This window comes from Nothoprocta perdicaria, unplaced genomic scaffold (assembly GCF_003342845.1).
Source record: "Nothoprocta perdicaria isolate Ctin4 unplaced genomic scaffold, notPer1 scaffold_13, whole genome shotgun sequence".
NCBI lineage: Eukaryota > Metazoa > Chordata > Aves > Tinamiformes > Tinamidae > Nothoprocta > Nothoprocta perdicaria.
Genome location: NW_020454427.1, coordinates 5,000,656 through 5,019,794, shown reverse-complemented (window position 1 = coordinate 5,019,794; position 19,139 = coordinate 5,000,656). Strand labels below are relative to the sequence as shown.

The 19,139-nt window shown below is 41.7% G+C and overlaps 1 protein-coding gene across 1 annotated transcript; it reads right to left on the bottom strand.

Annotated features, from left to right (window-relative positions):
* Window positions 1-861: 861 nt before the first annotated feature.
* PDGFRL (platelet derived growth factor receptor like) lies at window positions 862-14,394 on the bottom strand. Its single transcript, XM_026033639.1, has 6 exons — window positions 14,340-14,394; window positions 9,672-9,966; window positions 4,546-4,697; window positions 2,976-3,269; window positions 2,526-2,665; window positions 862-1,162 (listed from the first exon to the last, which is right to left on the bottom strand). The coding sequence occupies exons 1-6, from the start codon at window positions 14,392-14,394 to the stop codon at window positions 974-976; spliced, it is 1,125 nt and encodes a 374-aa protein (XP_025889424.1). The 3' UTR covers window positions 862-973.
* Window positions 14,395-19,139: the final 4,745 nt, after the last annotated feature.

Genomic DNA, 19,139 nt, shown 5'->3' with positions numbered 1-19,139 from the left:
GCTGCCTGTTTTTTTTTTTTTTTTTTTTTTTTTTTTTTTTTTTTTTTTTTTGAATTCAGCTCTGGCTGTGTGCAATTGAAACATCTTTCCTTTTCTCCTAAGTGAATTAATACAATCAAGTTGAACAGGCTGTTAACCTGAGAAAACTTCTACTGTATCAACTGTTGTATATGCTAGTCATGTCATGTTTGCTCTTCTTTTGCAAATGGTACCATATAAATAAATAGTTTTATCTTTAGTACACATGAATTATATGGGTACTGAGGAGTACACTCTGTATTAGAAAATTGTAAGAAGGCACCAGCATAAGGCAACTCCAGCTTACTCTACCCCTCCCCTGTCCCTTCTAACACCTTGATTTATATCTATTTATTACTGGGCTTTCCTGAGACTGAGAATTTCATTTATGTCCATATCTATCTATATATGTTTATATATACATACACACACATCCATACACACATATGCACACACACATTTTTAGAATGTTCAAAAATTTAATTATTCTTGCAAAATAAGCATTGCTATGGGCAAATATGCTAATTTTTAACATATACAGTACTTTAAAAGTTTAAAATTGCACAGCACCAGAAAAAGAAGATTAAGTATCTTCTCAGTTTTCACATACACATACACAAAAGGCACAAATCCCCCAGCAGGCTACCTTTGTGAAAGACTGAGGAAGAAGACTATATGCCAAGGAAAGCCTGCAAGCACCTATTCCTGAACGTAATAAGCCTTGTACACATTCAGGCTCTAAGTTTAATACTTACAGGAGTTGTATCTCACAGCTGACTACTGCCAAGTATAAGGAACTCTACTCTGGCCTGTCCAGCATTCCATTTTCACTCGTCCAGTAAAAACAGCATGCACTGATGTATGAAAAAGAAGAGTGATAGAAACACTCCTAATGAAGTAAATGGCTGAAGTGACCATGTATAACAGTTCAGTCCACATCCAGAGGTCATTCTGGTCAGTTTAGTTCAACTTTAGTAGCTACTGTTGTTTCTCCTTGCAGGTTCTGAGCTATACAAATGTAGTTCCCAGCATCTCTTGCTTCAAAATCTTCAATAATAATAATACTCTTTGAGATTCTCGTGGTATGGCCAGTTCCTCTGTTGATCAATCTCCAGAAGTTTTGGATAATCACAGGCCTGTCAGACTGTTTAAAAAAAACAGATGCCTTGTAAGGAAAGACAGGAGTGTGTGAATGGGATTGAGCAACACGAGCGTATCGAACCCTGAAGCGAGAGCTGGGAGGGCAGGAGTCACCAAGTAGCAGGGCCCAAGTGAGGAGGCTGCAGGTGTCAGGCAGTTAGGGCAGTATTGCTTCAGTAGGTGTTGCCATACCCCGAACTTAGGTCAAATATGGATAATGGCTCTTCCACACTAAATGCACAGGCTCTGAATCTCTACACTAAGGCGGTGACTCAGTAGGCTCTGCCTAGGTGAATGATCCCAATGTAGCAACATTTTGCTTTTGGTATTTGATCAAACAGGAAACATATTTCATTGGATGTGGGTGGAAGGAAGGTGTATCAGAAGAAAGGTGTGAGATTGTTTTCAGACACTTAATCTGTTTAGAAAAATGAAGGTTGCAGAGGGGTACATCAGCTGGCCAATATTCACCTGGTTCTCTTTTAGCACTGCCCTGGATAAAATTGGTAAAATAAAGAGGTTTCTTGGAACTTACCTCATGAGGCTTCCCTGAAATATATGTATTAGCTTTTTACCAATACAGCTGCTGCAAGGCTTAAGGTAGTAGTTGCAAGAGGTTATGTTAAACATTTATGTAGAGCCCAGCTACAATCTTGCACTTGCAATTGCACTTGCACAAGGGACCAGTACAAGAAAAGCTGCCAGTCCTGTTCATGCTTCCAGATGAGTCACAGTGCAGTGAGGCTACATCTAGGAGGTGGCAAGTGTTTACCAAGAGAGCAAAATTTTTTGTTGTTGTTGTTTTTCCCCTACAGTCTCTACTTTCCTGGCCTGAGCAAACTTGCAGGGCTTTAGATTTCAATTTTGTCAAGACAGGTAGGCACTGAGCTCTGCCACTCACTCTCAACAATTACCTGCACTGTTAAGACTACCCAGTGCTGCTCTAGCTTAGGGACACCAAGCTGCACTGGTATCTTGCCCCCTTACTCCTGCTTTCAGCACTGAGATCCCTCAGGGTCTGTCTGAGACTTTCCTTATGGAATTGCTGACAACAGCCAAGTGTCTCTGCAAGGACAACCTAAGGGAAGAGCAAGCTCTGCAGAACTTCATTTTTGCTAAGATGAGCAGAGCTCTGCAGGCGTAAGCTTCATCTCTGTGATACCCCTCTGCTCTCAGGGACAGCTATGTAGACTGACGTTTGAAAGAGAGGTGTTGCCTCCTCCTGCCAAGCATGTCTGAGCTAGCAGGAGGCAGACACCACAATCTGAAAGTCTCTCTCTTCCAAATCTAGGCATTAAATGGCATTCAAAGGGCAGCATTTATCAAGAGCAAAGCACTTCAAAGAGGGCAGACATCTCATCTCTTACCTCTTGCCCTGGGTACTGCCAGCTGAAGTTCACATCTACATCTGGCTCCCCAAGGACCGTGCAGACGACGTTAATGTTCTCACTGACTTCTGCTCGAGTGGACGATGCCGCAATGGTGGTTGAGGGTGGGCCCTTGGGGACTGATTGAAAGACAGTGGTGGGAAGCAGGAAATCAGTTTCCAAAATGAAACAGACTGATAAAAAATAATCACAAGGCATTTTTTTTGCCTCAATGTGTTCAATGCAACAGGTAAGTGACCTAATACTGGAACTTCCCCCCGACGCCCCAAACTAGAAACTTGCCGGAATTTATACCTGGTGTTTAATCACATGTGCTTTTCATTTAGATTTTTGAACTCCGATTACCTTATTTCACAATTTTTATTTTAAAAAAATGTTTTCTAAGTAGAAACAGGAACCAATATAAGTGCATGGAAAAATCCATCTTACCTTCCACATACAGCAGATGATACTTGATGGAAATCTGAGGTGCTCCCTGTGACTCTGCTTTGCAGTAGACAATACCTTTATGATCAGAAGTAGGGTGCTGGTAAACAAAACCCTTCTTCACATCATAAATAATGTTAGTTCCATCTGTTTTGATTTCTTCTGCTGGAAATTCCCTGTGCAGAGTTACTTTTGCTGAAGGAGTAGTAACACGGCATGGGATGACTGCTGGTTTATCTGGGTTCAGGTAGACGATCTCAAAATAACTAGGAGTAGGTACAAAAAGTTCCCCTTTATCTAGGTAAAAGAGTTAACATAGTTAGAATAATATCTACGGCTTGGTTTAACAGAAAGAATAGAAAATATTTATGACCGAGTTTTCCATAAGAAACATATAAAATGAACACAAAGCATTTTTACTTTAAATGCACAAAAACAAAACAAATGCTTTTCTAACTTCAGAGTTCATATTTACACAGACTGGACAAAAATCACAGCAGTCTTCACTGTAGTCTAATCCCTTCACGTTAAGAAAATCTCAGGAATTTCCTTCATGTATCCAAATGTTCATCTGGATCTATTTCTGTTCATTTACCCAATTTTAAAACACTTACTGCACTGGTAAAGAGGTGAAATACATAATGCTTCTAGAATGACTGTTAGAGAGTAATTTTATATTTGTCATACTGCTTATAAATACAAGGCTTAAACGCATTTCTCTAGCGTGAATATTTATATAATGACTTGATTGAAATGTTTGTTCTGGTCTTCTGAAGGAATGTATTCTTGGAACATGAAGTGTTTCTGATAAATGGCTTCTGTACTGTCTCATGGCTCATCTCCAAAACCTACCACAAACGATCCTACCTTAGTATTTGGTAATGAAATATTTGCTAGCCAAGAATGCTTTAGTTCTAATCAGGCAAAGGTGGTTTTACCACTTACGATGTTTTCCATCAGAAGAAAAAAAAATACTGTTTGAATTTATGTGTTTCACCAAGGAGCAGTAGCTGTGCAGGATATCTGCTACGACCTACCTAGCTGGGGTTAGGACTACAGCTAACCTCCAACTCTGACAGACTACACAAGGGTTTATAGAGCACCCCCCTCTCAACGTGATGCACAGACGACCCTTAGGAGGAATTCTGGCCCTGTGGAGATCAATGCATGAGGTCAGGATTTTGAATTTACAGCATGGAGGCTCACATGGACACTGGGATGTCATGGCAGAATGAATCTTTTACATAGATTTAGTTTACCACAATACATTTTCAAAAACATTCTGTGAACTCATTTTGTAAGTGATTCTCAGAACGTGTCAGTACTTTCAAAGGCATTTTCTCCCTATTGCATTATGCATTATTTTGGGCAAGCATTTAGCATAATCCACACAGAAAGCACTCATAAAACACAATGAACAATAACTATCTACTCATTTCACCAGCATTGTCTTCTTCATTATCTACTAAAAACAATGAAAACTATGAAAAAAAAATCCTGACAGTGAAAGATCTCATGTAGATTTTTTATTTGTGTCTTACTATCAATAATAACCCCCAAACAAGTTAGTTACCTGAGAAAAAGATGTATGTGGAACCCATTCTAGTCTCATCCTTCCTGCACTTGTTACCACTGCACAGCTGAAGCCAGCAGCTATATTCACCCGTGTCTGCTGCCGTGGAGTTTGTCAGGACCAGCTGCCCGTACCTGTCCAGCTGCTTTATACTGGGAAGGGAAACAAAAGGCAAGGTACAGACAAGCACAGGTGTTTTTTCTTATACATTTTTCTCAGATCACTTCTACTTACTCAAAGTATTTTTTACAAGTGCGTTTTGTGATTGACACATCATTCTCCTTCATGGCTATGTTTTAACTTCCCCTGTTGATCCAGCAAAGCCCTGCATACAGGAGCAGTTTTACTGACTTCAGTGTACTGCACAAGCCCTTCTACACCTTAGTTTTATACTGTTGGTTCTTAGGTTCCTTCCAGCTCTTGCTTGGAAACTAGGCTGCCACTGCCATGCACAATATGTTTGTTTACATTTATCCAGATATACCCTATACACCCTACCATGTTACAAGCCAACCTGCACACATCAGCCTTCCTTTTTTTTTTTTTTTCTTTTTTAAATTCTGTTTACCTCATCTGTAACACTGTTTCAATAGTTCAGTAGTATACAGCAAACATACTTAAGGACAAGCATTTTTTAAAGTGCTTATTTGATGGCTTATGACTGCTTTCAGCAAGACAGCTTTCCTGCACTAACAAACCAGCCTGACTTCTCACTTGCAAACCCTGTTTTCCAGAACCTCTGTTTCAGCTGAGGCCACTAAGCAGTTTAGGCACTGGCTCCTCTCTTGCCCTAAGCTCTCTCTCTGGAAGCCAGTAACTTCAGCTTTCCTCCCGTTCCAAGGGTATTTTGGAACATGCTTTTGAGAATCCTCTCAGAAGTAACAACTGTGCCATGGTGAGGTAATTGTAAAATTCAGTCTGTGTGTGGTTACTTCAGGGGGTCTTAATTTGTTATTTTCTCTTACCCCTAATTTCCTGTGTAYATCTTTCAGGGGATTTAAACTTGTAAACCAACTTAGATGTTTATGCTGAAATGTTTCTAAGGGTCAAAGGTCCCACCCATAAAATACAACAACCACAATCTCATCTTGTTCTTATTTATTTTCAGGTTTGTTTTCCTGGCTTCTTGTTCATGGATGGTGTGTTACAGTTAGCAGTATCTCCCACATTACCTTCTGATGGACTGCCAAAGTATCAATGCAACAGGACCGGTTCTCAGCAAATGACGACTGGATACCATGAATTTTCTGAATCTTCCTGMATGTTCAGCTAGTAGTCTGCATTATCACCAGCAAGCAAAAGGGTCATGTAACCCAGTGCTCTGCCTTGAGCCAAGGCCGGTAGCTCAGGAATTGGAAACACTCCAAGTGCCCAAGGCACACGGGGCTAATGGAGAAGGGGCTCTGCCCTCAGAGCTGCCAGCTGTTCGGGGCACATCCTTCCACCACCGAGCCCTGGATAGACCTGCCTGAGGAAATAAGCAAATCCCATTTCCCATTCACTAACTGATTTCTCCTGTATGACCTCATCTGATTCCTGGTTTTGTGATCATGGAATTATGGAATAACTGCTTTTTTCATTTTTAATATGTGCACTAGCTCACATCATAAATTCACTTCAATCTTTGCACTTCAACAAATTCCTGATCTCACAAGAAAAAGCCTACTGTGTATCAGTCAAACAAAGTACTAGTACTAAATGTCAACACGACAGATCCACCATTATGCTAGAATATTTTTGCCTCCAGCAGTTAATGCAGACACTGAAGTATAGCTTGAAATCCCAGCAGGCAAAAATAAGGTCAAAGTTAATTAATTACTGTACAGTGTGTTCTACTTAACAGAGAACAATCTATCAAGAAATCAATGGAAAGTGCCCAGTGAAGTAGTCATCCACAAACAGGCACTAACCAAACCTGGCAACTGAAAGACTGGAAGCATTCAGATTTGTGACATGACCACGTGAGGCACATAAAACAGACTACATAAAGTAAACCATGAATGGTACAACTATTTCATTAGACTTTTAGATGCTGAGAAATACAACTCAAAAGCTAGAATTTGCTATATTCTACATATCACTAAGTAAAGATTTTGAAAGATTTTGTATGCAAAAACATTTCAAGATCATTTAAAGAAATTAATGAGCTATTTCAAAAATCCATCCCATATATTCTTCTTATTAAGCTTTAGTTAATAAGAACTCTGTACTTTAAGTTCAAAATATCTTTGCCATATATAGCAAACTACATTAAGTTCAAAAGGTAGAAGAAAAGCAGAAAAAGCTCCAACAAGACAAAAGCATGGTATTCATAACGTCACTTAAAAGTGTCTRGCAAATCCCTCAATGACCTGGACTCATACTGACACAAGAGAGCTCAATGGAAGAGAAGTGCAATATTTCACTGTTTAACACATGAAAAAGCCCCTCCTAGTTCTCAAACAAGGTCCCACTAAGCCAACAGGAGCCATGTCAAGCAACCTAACTCTTCCCTGCACAACACCCCCAGTAGCCTCAGTTCTGTGGGCCCAGCACATGCTCCTGCCCGTGCACCTCTTGCACACACACTCTGTGTGTGGGAGACACAGCTGCCTCCTTCCTGCAGCCTTTCCCGCCCAAGCAGGTCCACGTAGGCTGTATTGTCAGCTGAAGATCTGTGACAAATACAGCTGATGTGGGGACACAAGAGACCCATGTCCCAAAAAAGGCAGAGCAGAGAGTTGGTGAAGTTGGACTGTCTTTATCTACAACATGTGTTACTATAAAGCACARAAAGGGGAAAAGCGCCTGCCCTCATTTTTCTTGTACCCATCTCCATTTTTGATGCTTCTACGCTGTAGATCCAGTATCTGGGTGAGTCCACAGTCATTAATTTGTTTATGAACAAAGCTAGGAAACAGCATTCCTGCCCTTCCACTCTGGAAGTGTACTCGCTCCACTTCCAGCTAAGGAACTAAGATTTCAGGTTATTCTGCTCAGTCAGCACCAAAAGAAAGAAAGAAAGAAAAAGCATCTTGAGGTATGTGCCCTTAACTTTCTATAGCCTATAGCCAAGTTTGCATGATTGCAGCTTTCTGCCCAGAAAGGGGTCCTCCGCTGGCTSAACAGAAGAGACAGCCACAAATCCCTCCTTTCCCCCAGAACCTCTGCCTTGAATGATAAGGTTTCTGCTCCCTTCCACTGTTGCAATTCTGGTAGATGCTGGGGGCCTTAAAGCCTTCTCTTGCAGTTGCTAGCTAGAGATGCTAGAGATGTAAAGAGAAAACAAAGAGGAAGGGAAATTAGGTATCTGTTGCTATTCTCAGCATGCCAGTTCAAAGGCTACATCCTTCCTATTATTTAAGGAAAAGCAACAATGAGATGCCCCCGCAGTGACTATTGGAGGAATGTGCAAATGAGTAAAAAGAAGGTCCCCAGCACAAGGGTACAAACTGCCTCTCCGCCTCCGTATCCTGCGAGCCGGAAATCTGTGTCTGCAGAACCACATATATAAGCAAATCCTGCCATCAACATTATTTGAAATGCAGAAGGTTTAAGATCTATTAATAATAATAAGAAAAAATCCCCACCCACCCTACACATACTCTTTGGATGAAATTTTGCAGCCAACCTTGCTAYGCTGGGAAGGTCAAGTCCCCATAGCAGCTGACATACGCCACCTACCGGGCTAAATCCAGGTAAAAATGGGATTATTGCAAAAGGAACTAGAATAATCGATTAAATTAGCCACAGGWTCTTCCGAGAGATATCGCTGGTACAAGAAACAGACTTGCTGCTCTAGCTTACTAAGGCAGAAGTCCTGCATTAGCTACAAAAAGCTGTTCTCTGCCAGTGCAGTTCTTGAACTCTCCAGCTGTTAGAGACCAAGTACATTTTCACTTAGAGAAGAATCAGCTCAGGCATCTCTAAAAGATGCTTCACAAAGGAGATCGTAGTATGCACAACTATTAAYTTTTAACCTTATTCTCTCAACAAACACGTAGATAGCAGAAAAAAAATGCCTGAAAAATTAACTAACTGACAGAGATTTTCATGTAGCCTCATGCCTATAAAGAAGTGAAATGGATCACAAAGATGCAGATCATCTTGGTTAGTTTTACAAACAGCATAAACATTTGTGCTTAATTTAGGACAAAAGGACAATATGGACTAAGGACACACAAATCTTTGCTCATAAACTCTATGCTTCATTCACCTAATAATCCAAGAAAATCTCTCTATCTCTTTTTTAGGCTATTGCTTGCAGTGCTTGGTACTTCTTCRTGCTCCTATTCCTCTTTCATAGACACACAAATCACCATAAAATAACCACTGAAAAGCAGCTCTAATGACCAAAAACGTGCCTGTAGAAAACGCATACTCCTTAAATCTTTCTCCCTTCAAATAAAAGGTAAAATCATACACTCAGTCTACATTTAGCAATGCACACTGTGTTCACGAACTGTGAAAGTCAAGAAATTTCTGGTTTGCTGAAAAGACAGTTAGAGCAACTCACCTAGAGGGAGAGAGAAGAGAGTCCCCTTCCTGCTCTAACAACTATTTATGCAGTTTCCATTAAGATGTTACTAGATAAACAAGCCTTCCTAAACCCAAGGTGACTGTCCTCAGTATTAAATTCCATCACACTCCTTTCACAGTCCTTCTTTCTGCACTGTAAATCTTTCAATCTCTTGGCAGATAAAGGTAATTCTGATAGGAAAGGTGAGGAATGCCCTCACTTGCTCCTTARCATGGGGGCTGCTGTACTTTCCTGCAAGTTGAGAGACATGGGTTTGAACCTCTGCAGAGAAATATCCTTGGTGTCTCTGGTGCTGTCTACTAGCACAGCCTACTGATGTCCAGCTCGCACAACAACACGAGGAGGTCTCTATAGAGGAAAATAGTCTGCAATGATTATGTGACATCCACACGACTCACATTTTGAGAGTTTTGCTTCAGACTAGCTCTAATGTGGTTCCCTGTTGATGGCTGGTGCCTTGGAGCACTTCTATTTTATAGTTGTTTGCAGAAAGTTCAGCTCACATGACTGTTGCAAAGTGCAAMTCGAAGGGCAGTAATTGGAGATGCTTGGAAGATTTGCTTCATAAGTTTTTTTCCCCCCATTCCAGAAATGAAAAATAGCTTACCTGAGTCTGGAGTCCTTAAAGGTGTCTAGGTAGGAAGGATAGCTCCAGCTCACATTGCTGCCCTTGCATCGCAGTTCTATGCTTTGTCCTGCAGACAGGCTCAGAGTTGCAGCAAGTTTCTGGAAACGGCCCTTATCCATCACCTGTGTCAGGATGGACTGGGATTTTGTAGAGGTGTCAGCAGGTTCTCTCTCCTTCATTTTGGGGCTTTTGGGCTTTACTTTTTTGCTGATAGGCTTAATTCTGTTTTCCCCTGGTTCTTTAGGGCGCTTACTCTTTGCAGATTGTCCAATAACTAGCAAAATAAGGAACAGACAGCAGTGTTGCTGATCAGAAAAAGTTCATACACTGTTTTCTTATATACATTTTTCCTTATTATCACAAACCAACTTTTTTTATTAAGAAAAAATATATTTCCTTGTAGAGTTTCATCTTGATCAGCTCTTCYTATAAATACTCATAAAAATGAGCAAGAGTTTCAGTTTCCGTGAGTTTTTGAAGTCTCTGGCACAACATAGGCACAAAAGCTTTTAATAACATGTGGAAAATCTGAAGTCATACATGGCAGAGTTTTATAGAGACAACTCTGTAAGACATAAGAACTTGACAAATGGGAAGGAGAAGGAAAGGCGACATTTCTGTCTGAAGTTACTTCTGTGTTTTCATGTCTTTTCTGTTCCCTATGCACCACTACACAAGTTCTCCATTTTCTTAAGTATTTCGTGCCCATCAATTCTGCATAATCTTTCACCATCCATGTTGCCATGAGAGAGACACAGGCCAGAAAATCCTTCTTGTTGTCACATGGCAAGGAGTATAACAGATCTGTCCTGTGTTATCAGCTGCAAATCCTGTGTGAATGCTTTCACTTGGGAAAGCATTTTGATTGCTTAACATGCCTGTAGATTGATAGTGGCCTTTAAAAGAAAGAAAGAAGAAAAAGAAAAAAAACCCACAGATCTTTTCTGACCTTGACCTTAAAACTGCTGTCCTCAGCACTCCATGAACTGTGCTTGACAGCTGCTTCTCATTAACAACAGCTTTTTCAAATCAAGCTGCATTTTATTCTACAAATCAATCAACAAGCCCACTCTGGATGAAAAATAGCCTTATTCTATACTGAGTTAGCATGAATTAACTATTTCTATTGAATAAATATTCACTATTAACAGCAGCAATTCTAGGCTTTCTGTCTCTGATTATCTACAGTCTAGGTATGAAGAAAGGCACTGTAGCACTGTAGTGTATCACATTCAGCAAGCTGTCTGATATGCTGCCCTCCCATAAGCACCTCCACAGTGGACACAAACACATACAAGTAATCACATTTTTAAATGTATGTCCTTACCTTCTGCMGGTGCTCTTTCTTACCCTTTGATCCCACTGGCCCTACGAAGTCTATGGGCATCTCTCCCCATCCTGCTCAGCACATCAGAAGGAGAAAAGGATTTATGGCTCTTCTCATACTTTTTCAAGCACTCCATGTTTGATTTATTTTATTTAACTCATATGCAAGTTAATGAGTCTCCTCATCTTATGTAATTCCCTCTTATGAAATTAAACACAACAGTGGTTTCTTTGGCTTTTATGATCCCTGCAAGAATACTGAAGTTGGAGTCTGGTTCCTTAATGTAACATCTGAGTCCATTCCTAAGGGCTGCTCAGAACCTGGTCAAGGGCTGTTGCTCTTCTCAGGAGCTCTCYAAGTAGCTGCTCTACAGAGTTGCCATTTGTGGCAACTAAAGATTTAGACTCAGCATCACATGCTGATATATGCAATTCAGCCTATATGAGGGCAAGTGATTTCTKCCTTTGGTTGTTCTCTCCCATCTCTGCAGCCCCTCTGATCTTCTACTATACATCTGTCCTTCCCTCTGYCTGTGGGTGGTCAGCAATGAAGCTGCATTTTCTCTTTAGCTCAGCTGCTTCAGTCCAGGTGGATATTATCMTATTTACCAAAGAAGTTCACATGGCACCTGATTTCACTACAACTTTAAGGTATAGTACCATGTGGCCGGGGAGAGCTGCTGATCTTTCCTACATAATTCATACCCAAGTATTAGAAAGTCTCACTGACCAACCTCATAAAGAAGGATAGACATTCTCACTTCCAGCTACCCCCTCCAGGTCCTCRCTATACTTTTCAGGTTGACCTGCAGACACACATAATCTTTGATCCATTCGCCTGCTTTTTTGGCACCATATTTGAATAGGACTATTTGCTTAGACTACTCTGCCATTTCTGTTATATTCTGCCAAGCTGACACGGTTCTTACAGCCCAAGAGTGTCAGCCCAAACCATGTGCTCTTCCATGTCTGAGAGCCTGCCGCTAGTTTTTCCTTTCCATACAAACTCCCTGCATTTCACAAGTTTCTCTAGCTCCTAATGAGACTCAAAACTTCCCTCTTTCACCCCAGTCTCAGCTACAAAGCCAAACTCTGTCTTTTTGACATCCTCCTCTTCTATGGATTATAGTAGGGGTATTTCGGGATATCAGAGGAGTTTTACATTTCCTGCACACCAAACCAGGGCTTGCTCCTCTCTTACTTGTCAGCTTCCAAGCAGACCACACTCCTCCCCAACATTCCTTAGAAATCTGTGCAGTTATCTACTGATGCCAGAATTTTGCATCCCAAAACTCAGTCTTCTCTTATCACAGGAGAATATATCTATATGCCTGATAATTAAATTAACAGGTACTATAGCCTATCACCCGGGATAAAGATCCCTCCTGGAACAGAATACACACACCTCACTGATTCCCCCTGTCACTCACCCCAACGGCAAGGCATTCCCTAGGAAGGGAACAAACCCCACCATTCCCTGCCATTACGTAAAAAGATACCAGTCTGGGTATGTGGGAACACACATAAGTCTGGGTGCTTAGTCAGCACCCCRAACAAACCCAAAAGGTTTAAGTACATGAAAATATATGCATACGCCACACAAGCACACCACGCGGCACTTTTACTCCTGAACCATAGCACCAGCCACACTCTTCCTATCCTTCAGTGCTTCTCTCCCCTTTGTTCTTGAAGATGTTACTCACACAAACTTCCATTCCCCATAGCCTATCCTATATAATGCTAAATGCATTTCTGCATGGTTTCACACTGCAAGAAGCATCAAGTCATGCCTGAGCATAAACCAAATGAACTAAGTCAACGTGGGAAACTTACTGCACTTTGAGACTACTGCAAGTTGCCACTTATTTTTCTTTCTATGTTTTTATTACCTACTTCTCCATCAGAAAATACTTCTTTTGATGTGGCACCATTTTTGGCAGAAATCCCCTCCTGCACCACAGTGACTCCTTGTCCAGAATACATTGCCTTTTCACACAGTCATAAGAAAAAGCAAGCTGGAAAGGCTCCTGGAGGTCTCTTGCTGCCCTAGGTCAAGCTCATGCTCACTTCACAGTTAGGTGAGGGCTTTGGTCAGGAGAGCTCTGACCACCTCAGAGAATGGAGATCCTACAGTGTCCCTGGGCTCTCAACTTTATGTTCTTACATGATTATTTTTGCCTGGGCAACTTGTGATCATTGCCTCAGTGTGCTCTGTCCTTCCACTGTGCACTTCACACTCCACATCCAATTTCTCTACTAGCTCCCACCATCACAAGGCTAGGAATAACTTCTCTTCCAAGGCTGAATAAACCCTGAGCCCCTCACCTTTCACTGACAAAGTATCAGAAATGGTGGCAAAGGGGGCAATGCATCAATCTCTGCTTCATTTACCATCTTCCTCAGCATCCTACAGACTACACAACAGCTGATGCTTGAGAATATGCAAAAACTGCTGCTATAAGTGGAAAAAAAATACTGAGTTTGTTGGCTTCTCCTGAAGGATTCTTAATACCTTGTTTACATTTTGCAAAAGGGAAAATGTGCCCCTTCTCTTAGTTACAGGGAGTACCTACAAGCTACAAGGAGTTGAGGATTGAGCATGACCTTCCGTTTCCAGCCCCAAACGGACTTCCCCCTCCCTCAGGAAYGCATCACTGCCCAAAACCGGCCAACTAAGCTGGGTCCGTTCTACAAAAAGCGCAASAAGCAGCGCACCAAAACGGCCCCACAACAAGCAGCACACCAAAACGGCCCCGCCGAGACCCGCGTGCTCCTTCCGAGGCGGCCAGCRGACGCCAAGCAGGCTCCTTCCCGCACCGCAGGTGGACGTGGCACCTGCCAGGCCCGCGGCTTCGTGCGGAGGCCAGCGYCGCACCAGACTCCGTGGCGGGGCAGCCACGGCCACCTGCCCCTCTGCCCTGCCCCGTCCCAGCCCGGTGGGGCAACACGGGCTCCCGCAAACCAGCACATCCCAGAGTGCCAAGTTCCCCAAGTTTCCTCATTTTTCTTCACCCCCAGCACCTTACGGATTTTTATTTTGCCGCCCCACCCCAGCCCAATTCCCCGCTCAGCACCGAGCGTGCTCCGGACGCGCTGAAGSGGGGTTTAACTGCCCGTTCACGGCAAGTTGGAGGGAAGAGGAGCGCGCAAGGGAGGCAGCGGGAACTTTTGGAAATTCCCCCCCGCCCCGGGAAGGGAGCCACGTTTCTGCCCGGGCAGCGGCAAACGCCCCGAAATGGCTCCCGCSGCCGCCATGGCGGGGTCCGCCGGGCTCCAAGGGGGCCGGCGGGGCGGCGGGCCGGGCCCGCGGGGGCGGCTCACCGTGCGGCAGCGTGGCGGGCAGCAGCAGCAGCGCGAGCAGCACCCAGAGCCGCATGGCGACAGCGCCCGGGCCGCGCCGGCACCGGGACCGGGACCGGGACCAGAACCGCGGCCAGGAACGGGGCTGCAGCCGGGGCCGGGGCTGGGGCGGGAGGGAGCGGCGGGGAGGAGCCGCGATGGGCGGGGACCGTTGGGCCCCCAACGGTCGCGCGCCGCTAGTAACGGCTCCTCGCCCAGTTAATTTGTGGCTTATGTTCTATTGACCTAGAAGTTTTAAAGTAAAATATAGCTGTTTGTTCCCCCCACTAAACCGCTTACATGTTATTCGGTGATATATTGGGAGTTACAATTCATATCACGTCAAAGCATGAGCTATCTGACATGTTAGTGATASTGATTGCTACATTATTCTGGTATTTCCTAATAAATACTTTGGTGGTGGTTGAAGCTAGAGCTGCAGTAGAAGGCAGGTACAAGTGAAACTCTGCTTTATTTTAAACATACAGGACAAACGCGCAGTTGCTATCCCGTGAAGCACAGCTTACAGTAAATAAGGAGCGAGACCATTTCCATCAGGATTAGGGACTAAGGTAAATACAAATATTGCTGGTTATAATTCTATTGTAAAAGTGAGGGGAAAAAAAATAAAACAAGCACCATATTCTTACATATATGCTAAACGTATTTTTACGTTTATAAAAAAAAAAAAAAGAGACTTCGTTCAAGCTAGAGCATTTGAAGAAATATAAATTTATAGTTTAAGTAGCATTGTCCTGTCTACATTTTAAATGCACAGCAGCATGAAATGCAGATGCAGTCTGGATCAACATGTATGGATGGATGATACAACATACACATAGACAGAGAAAGGTTAAAATGGATATAAGCACTAATATTTTTTTAAATGGTGAACATATATTGGTGAACTTGTACTGTCTGTTATGCAAAGGAAAAAAATGCCCTCCCAAACACTGTGGGTTCAAAGCCTTTTGACCTTTTTCTTGTCTCCAGCTAAACTTTTGCTGGTGAAGCTGGAGTTTGCCTGGCCCGAGGATGAAAACATRCAAAGACATCAGAATGTGTCCAACTGACAATAAACATGTATATGTGTACACAGAGTTTGTCTAAGCAYAGAAATCCTTCAGTTTGGCTAAGGCTAAGAAAATTCTAAGACAATTTGGAAAATTCTAGCTGTTTGAAATGAAGAGGTTCTCAAAACATACCAGAAAGAAATATTAAAGGTGGAGGAAATTAAAGACAAATATAAAGATTCTTTCTGTAAAATATTATGTTTGCCTGATGCTGAGTAGTCCCRGTGCTTTCAGTGAGCATACATTAATTTGTACAAACTTGCTGGTAAGTATGGGAAGAAGAGGGGGATAAGAGCATTAAAGGTGCTTTTTTGTTGTTTCACTGTTGTTGTTTTGTGTGTATATGTATGTGTGTAACCAGATAACACATGGGAACCATCACATGAATTGAATTCCCACTGTATAAAATGCTTCTCAATTTGATTACACCTGGTTAAAACTCATTGCACAGTCCCTTGCAGATTTCCTGCACTGCCAGAGATTTAAACCATTTTGTTTAGCTCTCAATATCTCAGGATGCTTACAAGGCATCTGGTATTGGCACTTCTTAAAAGCTCTATGAAAATAATCTGCATTATATTTATTTTAAAAAGGTATATAACATTGTATAAATGTAAGAGGAAAGGTCATACATTCATCATCTCATCATACATTCACTCATACATTCATCATATAAGAAAATACAAATATCTTTAAAACTTTACTGTATTTTGCCTCCATTTTTTTTCATATCTTTTAAAGTTACTGCATGGCATAGGTGAACTATTCCATGATTAAATTCATAACTCCCTTAGTAGTCCTGTATCACTATGCTGACATTTATTACCAATAACTCCCGAATAGCAGGTAAAATAAAAAGCCTTAACACATAACATGACAGATCTGAGAAATCAACTTGGCAAGGAAAAGCAAAGTTCTTACAAAATAACTATATACAGGATAACAGATAACAAAATCCCAGGTACCATCTGAAATTTCCTAYGGCAGAATTAGGAGTAAAATTTGGAATACTACAAGAGGAACCCTTCATAAGGTTTATGCAGAAATGGTTTACAACAACAATGTCCACTTGAGGGATAACAAAGAGATTTGTTCTCCCTTGAATATGCTTTGGCTTACTTTACTAAATCCAATTAGATAAAAATAATGGCTCTATCTCAAGGCACATCAYGAATATAACATTTGAAGAATTTCTTTCAGAATGAAAGAAAAAAATACAATAAGCTCTCTGCAGTAACAGATACTTTATATTAACACATATTATTTGCATGGAACAAGTAACAATTTACAATATCAACAACTACATTAAAACAACAGCAATGATCGAATTTCATTGGACTTGTGTTTTCAGCTGCTTTCTCGGCAAACAGACATCCCTGGGCAGCGACAAGAGCACAAAACCAGGGGATGCTTCTCACACGCCTCCTGTGTAAGAAGCAGCCTGGCTACCCTTCACATGGCCGGTCCCTGCAAAGTCCCATTAAAACGACTGGAATTTCAAGATTGTTATACAATAAATATCTTACTCCTGGCATATAGTGATCTTGCTTAGCTACCAACTAATAAAGACATTAACTATACACGTATATAAATAAGCTTTGCACAGTCAAACTGAGAACACCYAGTGACTTTCCTTTAATTTCATGACAGCTCGTTGGTTAAATGGATATTTCCTTGCTGCAGCTGCTCCCAATCTCCCTCAGCAACATTTGTACAGTCACATTCTTTCATTTTCATACAATTAACTTCTATAAAAAGCGGGAAGAAATATTCATATAAATAAGGGAGGAAACTGTCTATACACAAAGTGCTGACAAATCCATTCGGCAAATGAGCTGRGAAAATTAATTTGCTCCATCCCTAGGAGTCTTACCTAGCACTAAGGCAGCACTGTTAGTCAGAAGAATATTATATTGACATTTACCCCTTCAAAGGACAATTCCAGTGCAGTATAGAAATTATTTTAATCAGTACATCAAAGTAACTATGGGCTAATGACAGACAGGTGCAAATGTATAGCCCGGTGCAAGCACATACATCCCTTGCGGCCGAGCCTGGTGCTGTGGGAGAACGGAGGCCTCCTCCCAACCTCCCAGCCTCCCAGCCTCTCAACCTCCCAACCTCCGGACCTCCAAACTTCCAGGAGCAGCAGTGTTTGCACCTTGGGAGCCTGACTGGCCTGCTCTCTGTCCAGGGAGGAGAGTAAGTCTGTGCTTGCCACACACAGGAGCACACAAGAGATTTAAGGAGAGCAACTTTCACCGGAGCCTTGCATGGACCTCGTGCGGGAGGTGGGAATCGCACCCTGGTTTGCTCCAAGAGCTCGGCCTTTCTGCAGCCAGGGATATAAGTGCRCTTAAAGTGAGCTAAGCAGGTAAGCACAGGGCAACCATGGAAGAAGCTGTGGTCTTGACAGAGCAGTAGCTGAGCAGAAGAACTTCTCTATGTCAAATCCTTGTGGGATTAAAAACAGTGCAGATTGATTTAGTCATTTTTGTTTACTTTTAAATAAAGTTTCTGTGTTGACATGTGAGGATTACTAGACTGAATCCCTTTCAGTGGCTTTGAAGGTCTTAAATTCTAACGTTTCAACCAAGAACATATTTTTTTCTCTCATGCTTTCCTAAAAATGAGCCTCTGTTGAGAAGTACAATTAAAACAGCAGATCCAGCTGACATTGGCAGCTCCTACATTCACCAAATGGAGGTATTGAAACTCATYAATAACTCAAAAAACACCCTGAAAAATCCTCTTAATTCCTATTATTACAAAATATTTACTTAGAATGTCATCTGTTTGTCTTACTCTAATAAGACACTTGAGTATCTCCGTAATGATGTCATGTAAAGCTATGAGGAAATGCAGAAAGAAGAGGCTATCAACTTAAGATGAATTCTGGAAGGACTATGATATGTCAAAATAGTATCACATGGCCACCTACCTATAGTCTCTCCTCATTCTCTGTGTCCCATCTGTTTCTAAGGACTGCCAGTTTTAAGCACAACAGTTCTTAGGACAACAACATTTAAAGGGCTTTTCTGAAACCTCAGTTAAGAGGTGGGCATTTTTCTTATTGTATGTTTACCATTCACTTCCTGGGAGAAGGGAACCACAAATGCCCTGCTTCACTCTCTTTGCAAGTTTTTTCTACAGACTTTCTCYGAAATATCATAAACCCAAGATTATGCCCAACAAGAGAAACAGTAGTGCAAATCTTTTCGGATTGCTTCTTTTGAGTAGCCGGTAGAGGCCACTAGTGCAACAGCAAAAAATCTCCCTGTCTTCCCAGCAGCAAGACAGTCACGTCCCAATTCAAACTGAACAGCAAGAGATCAGGCCGACAACATCAAACCTTAGCATATTGCTAAGGTCTCTATYGAAAAGCACTTACTTTTCTGCCTTTAAAAATGTATGCAGGTTCCTCCCTTACAATATTAGAACTCACTTTCAGATTAAAAAAAAAATCACCTGAATCCACTGCCATCAAAAAGACAGAAAGCAAGAGAGACAAGAATAGCTTAAATTTTTTTTTTCAAAATTCCAGATATTATAAAAAAATAAGGTGCTTTTTTATACTATTGATGAGCATAGCTCTCACAGATAAAAAGTTTTTATAGCTAACAACAAGGATTAATGTCAATGACTAATGCAAGCAGTATTATGCTTCAGACTGCAACTCTCYGTGACAAAGTTCATGACTGCTCCCTCT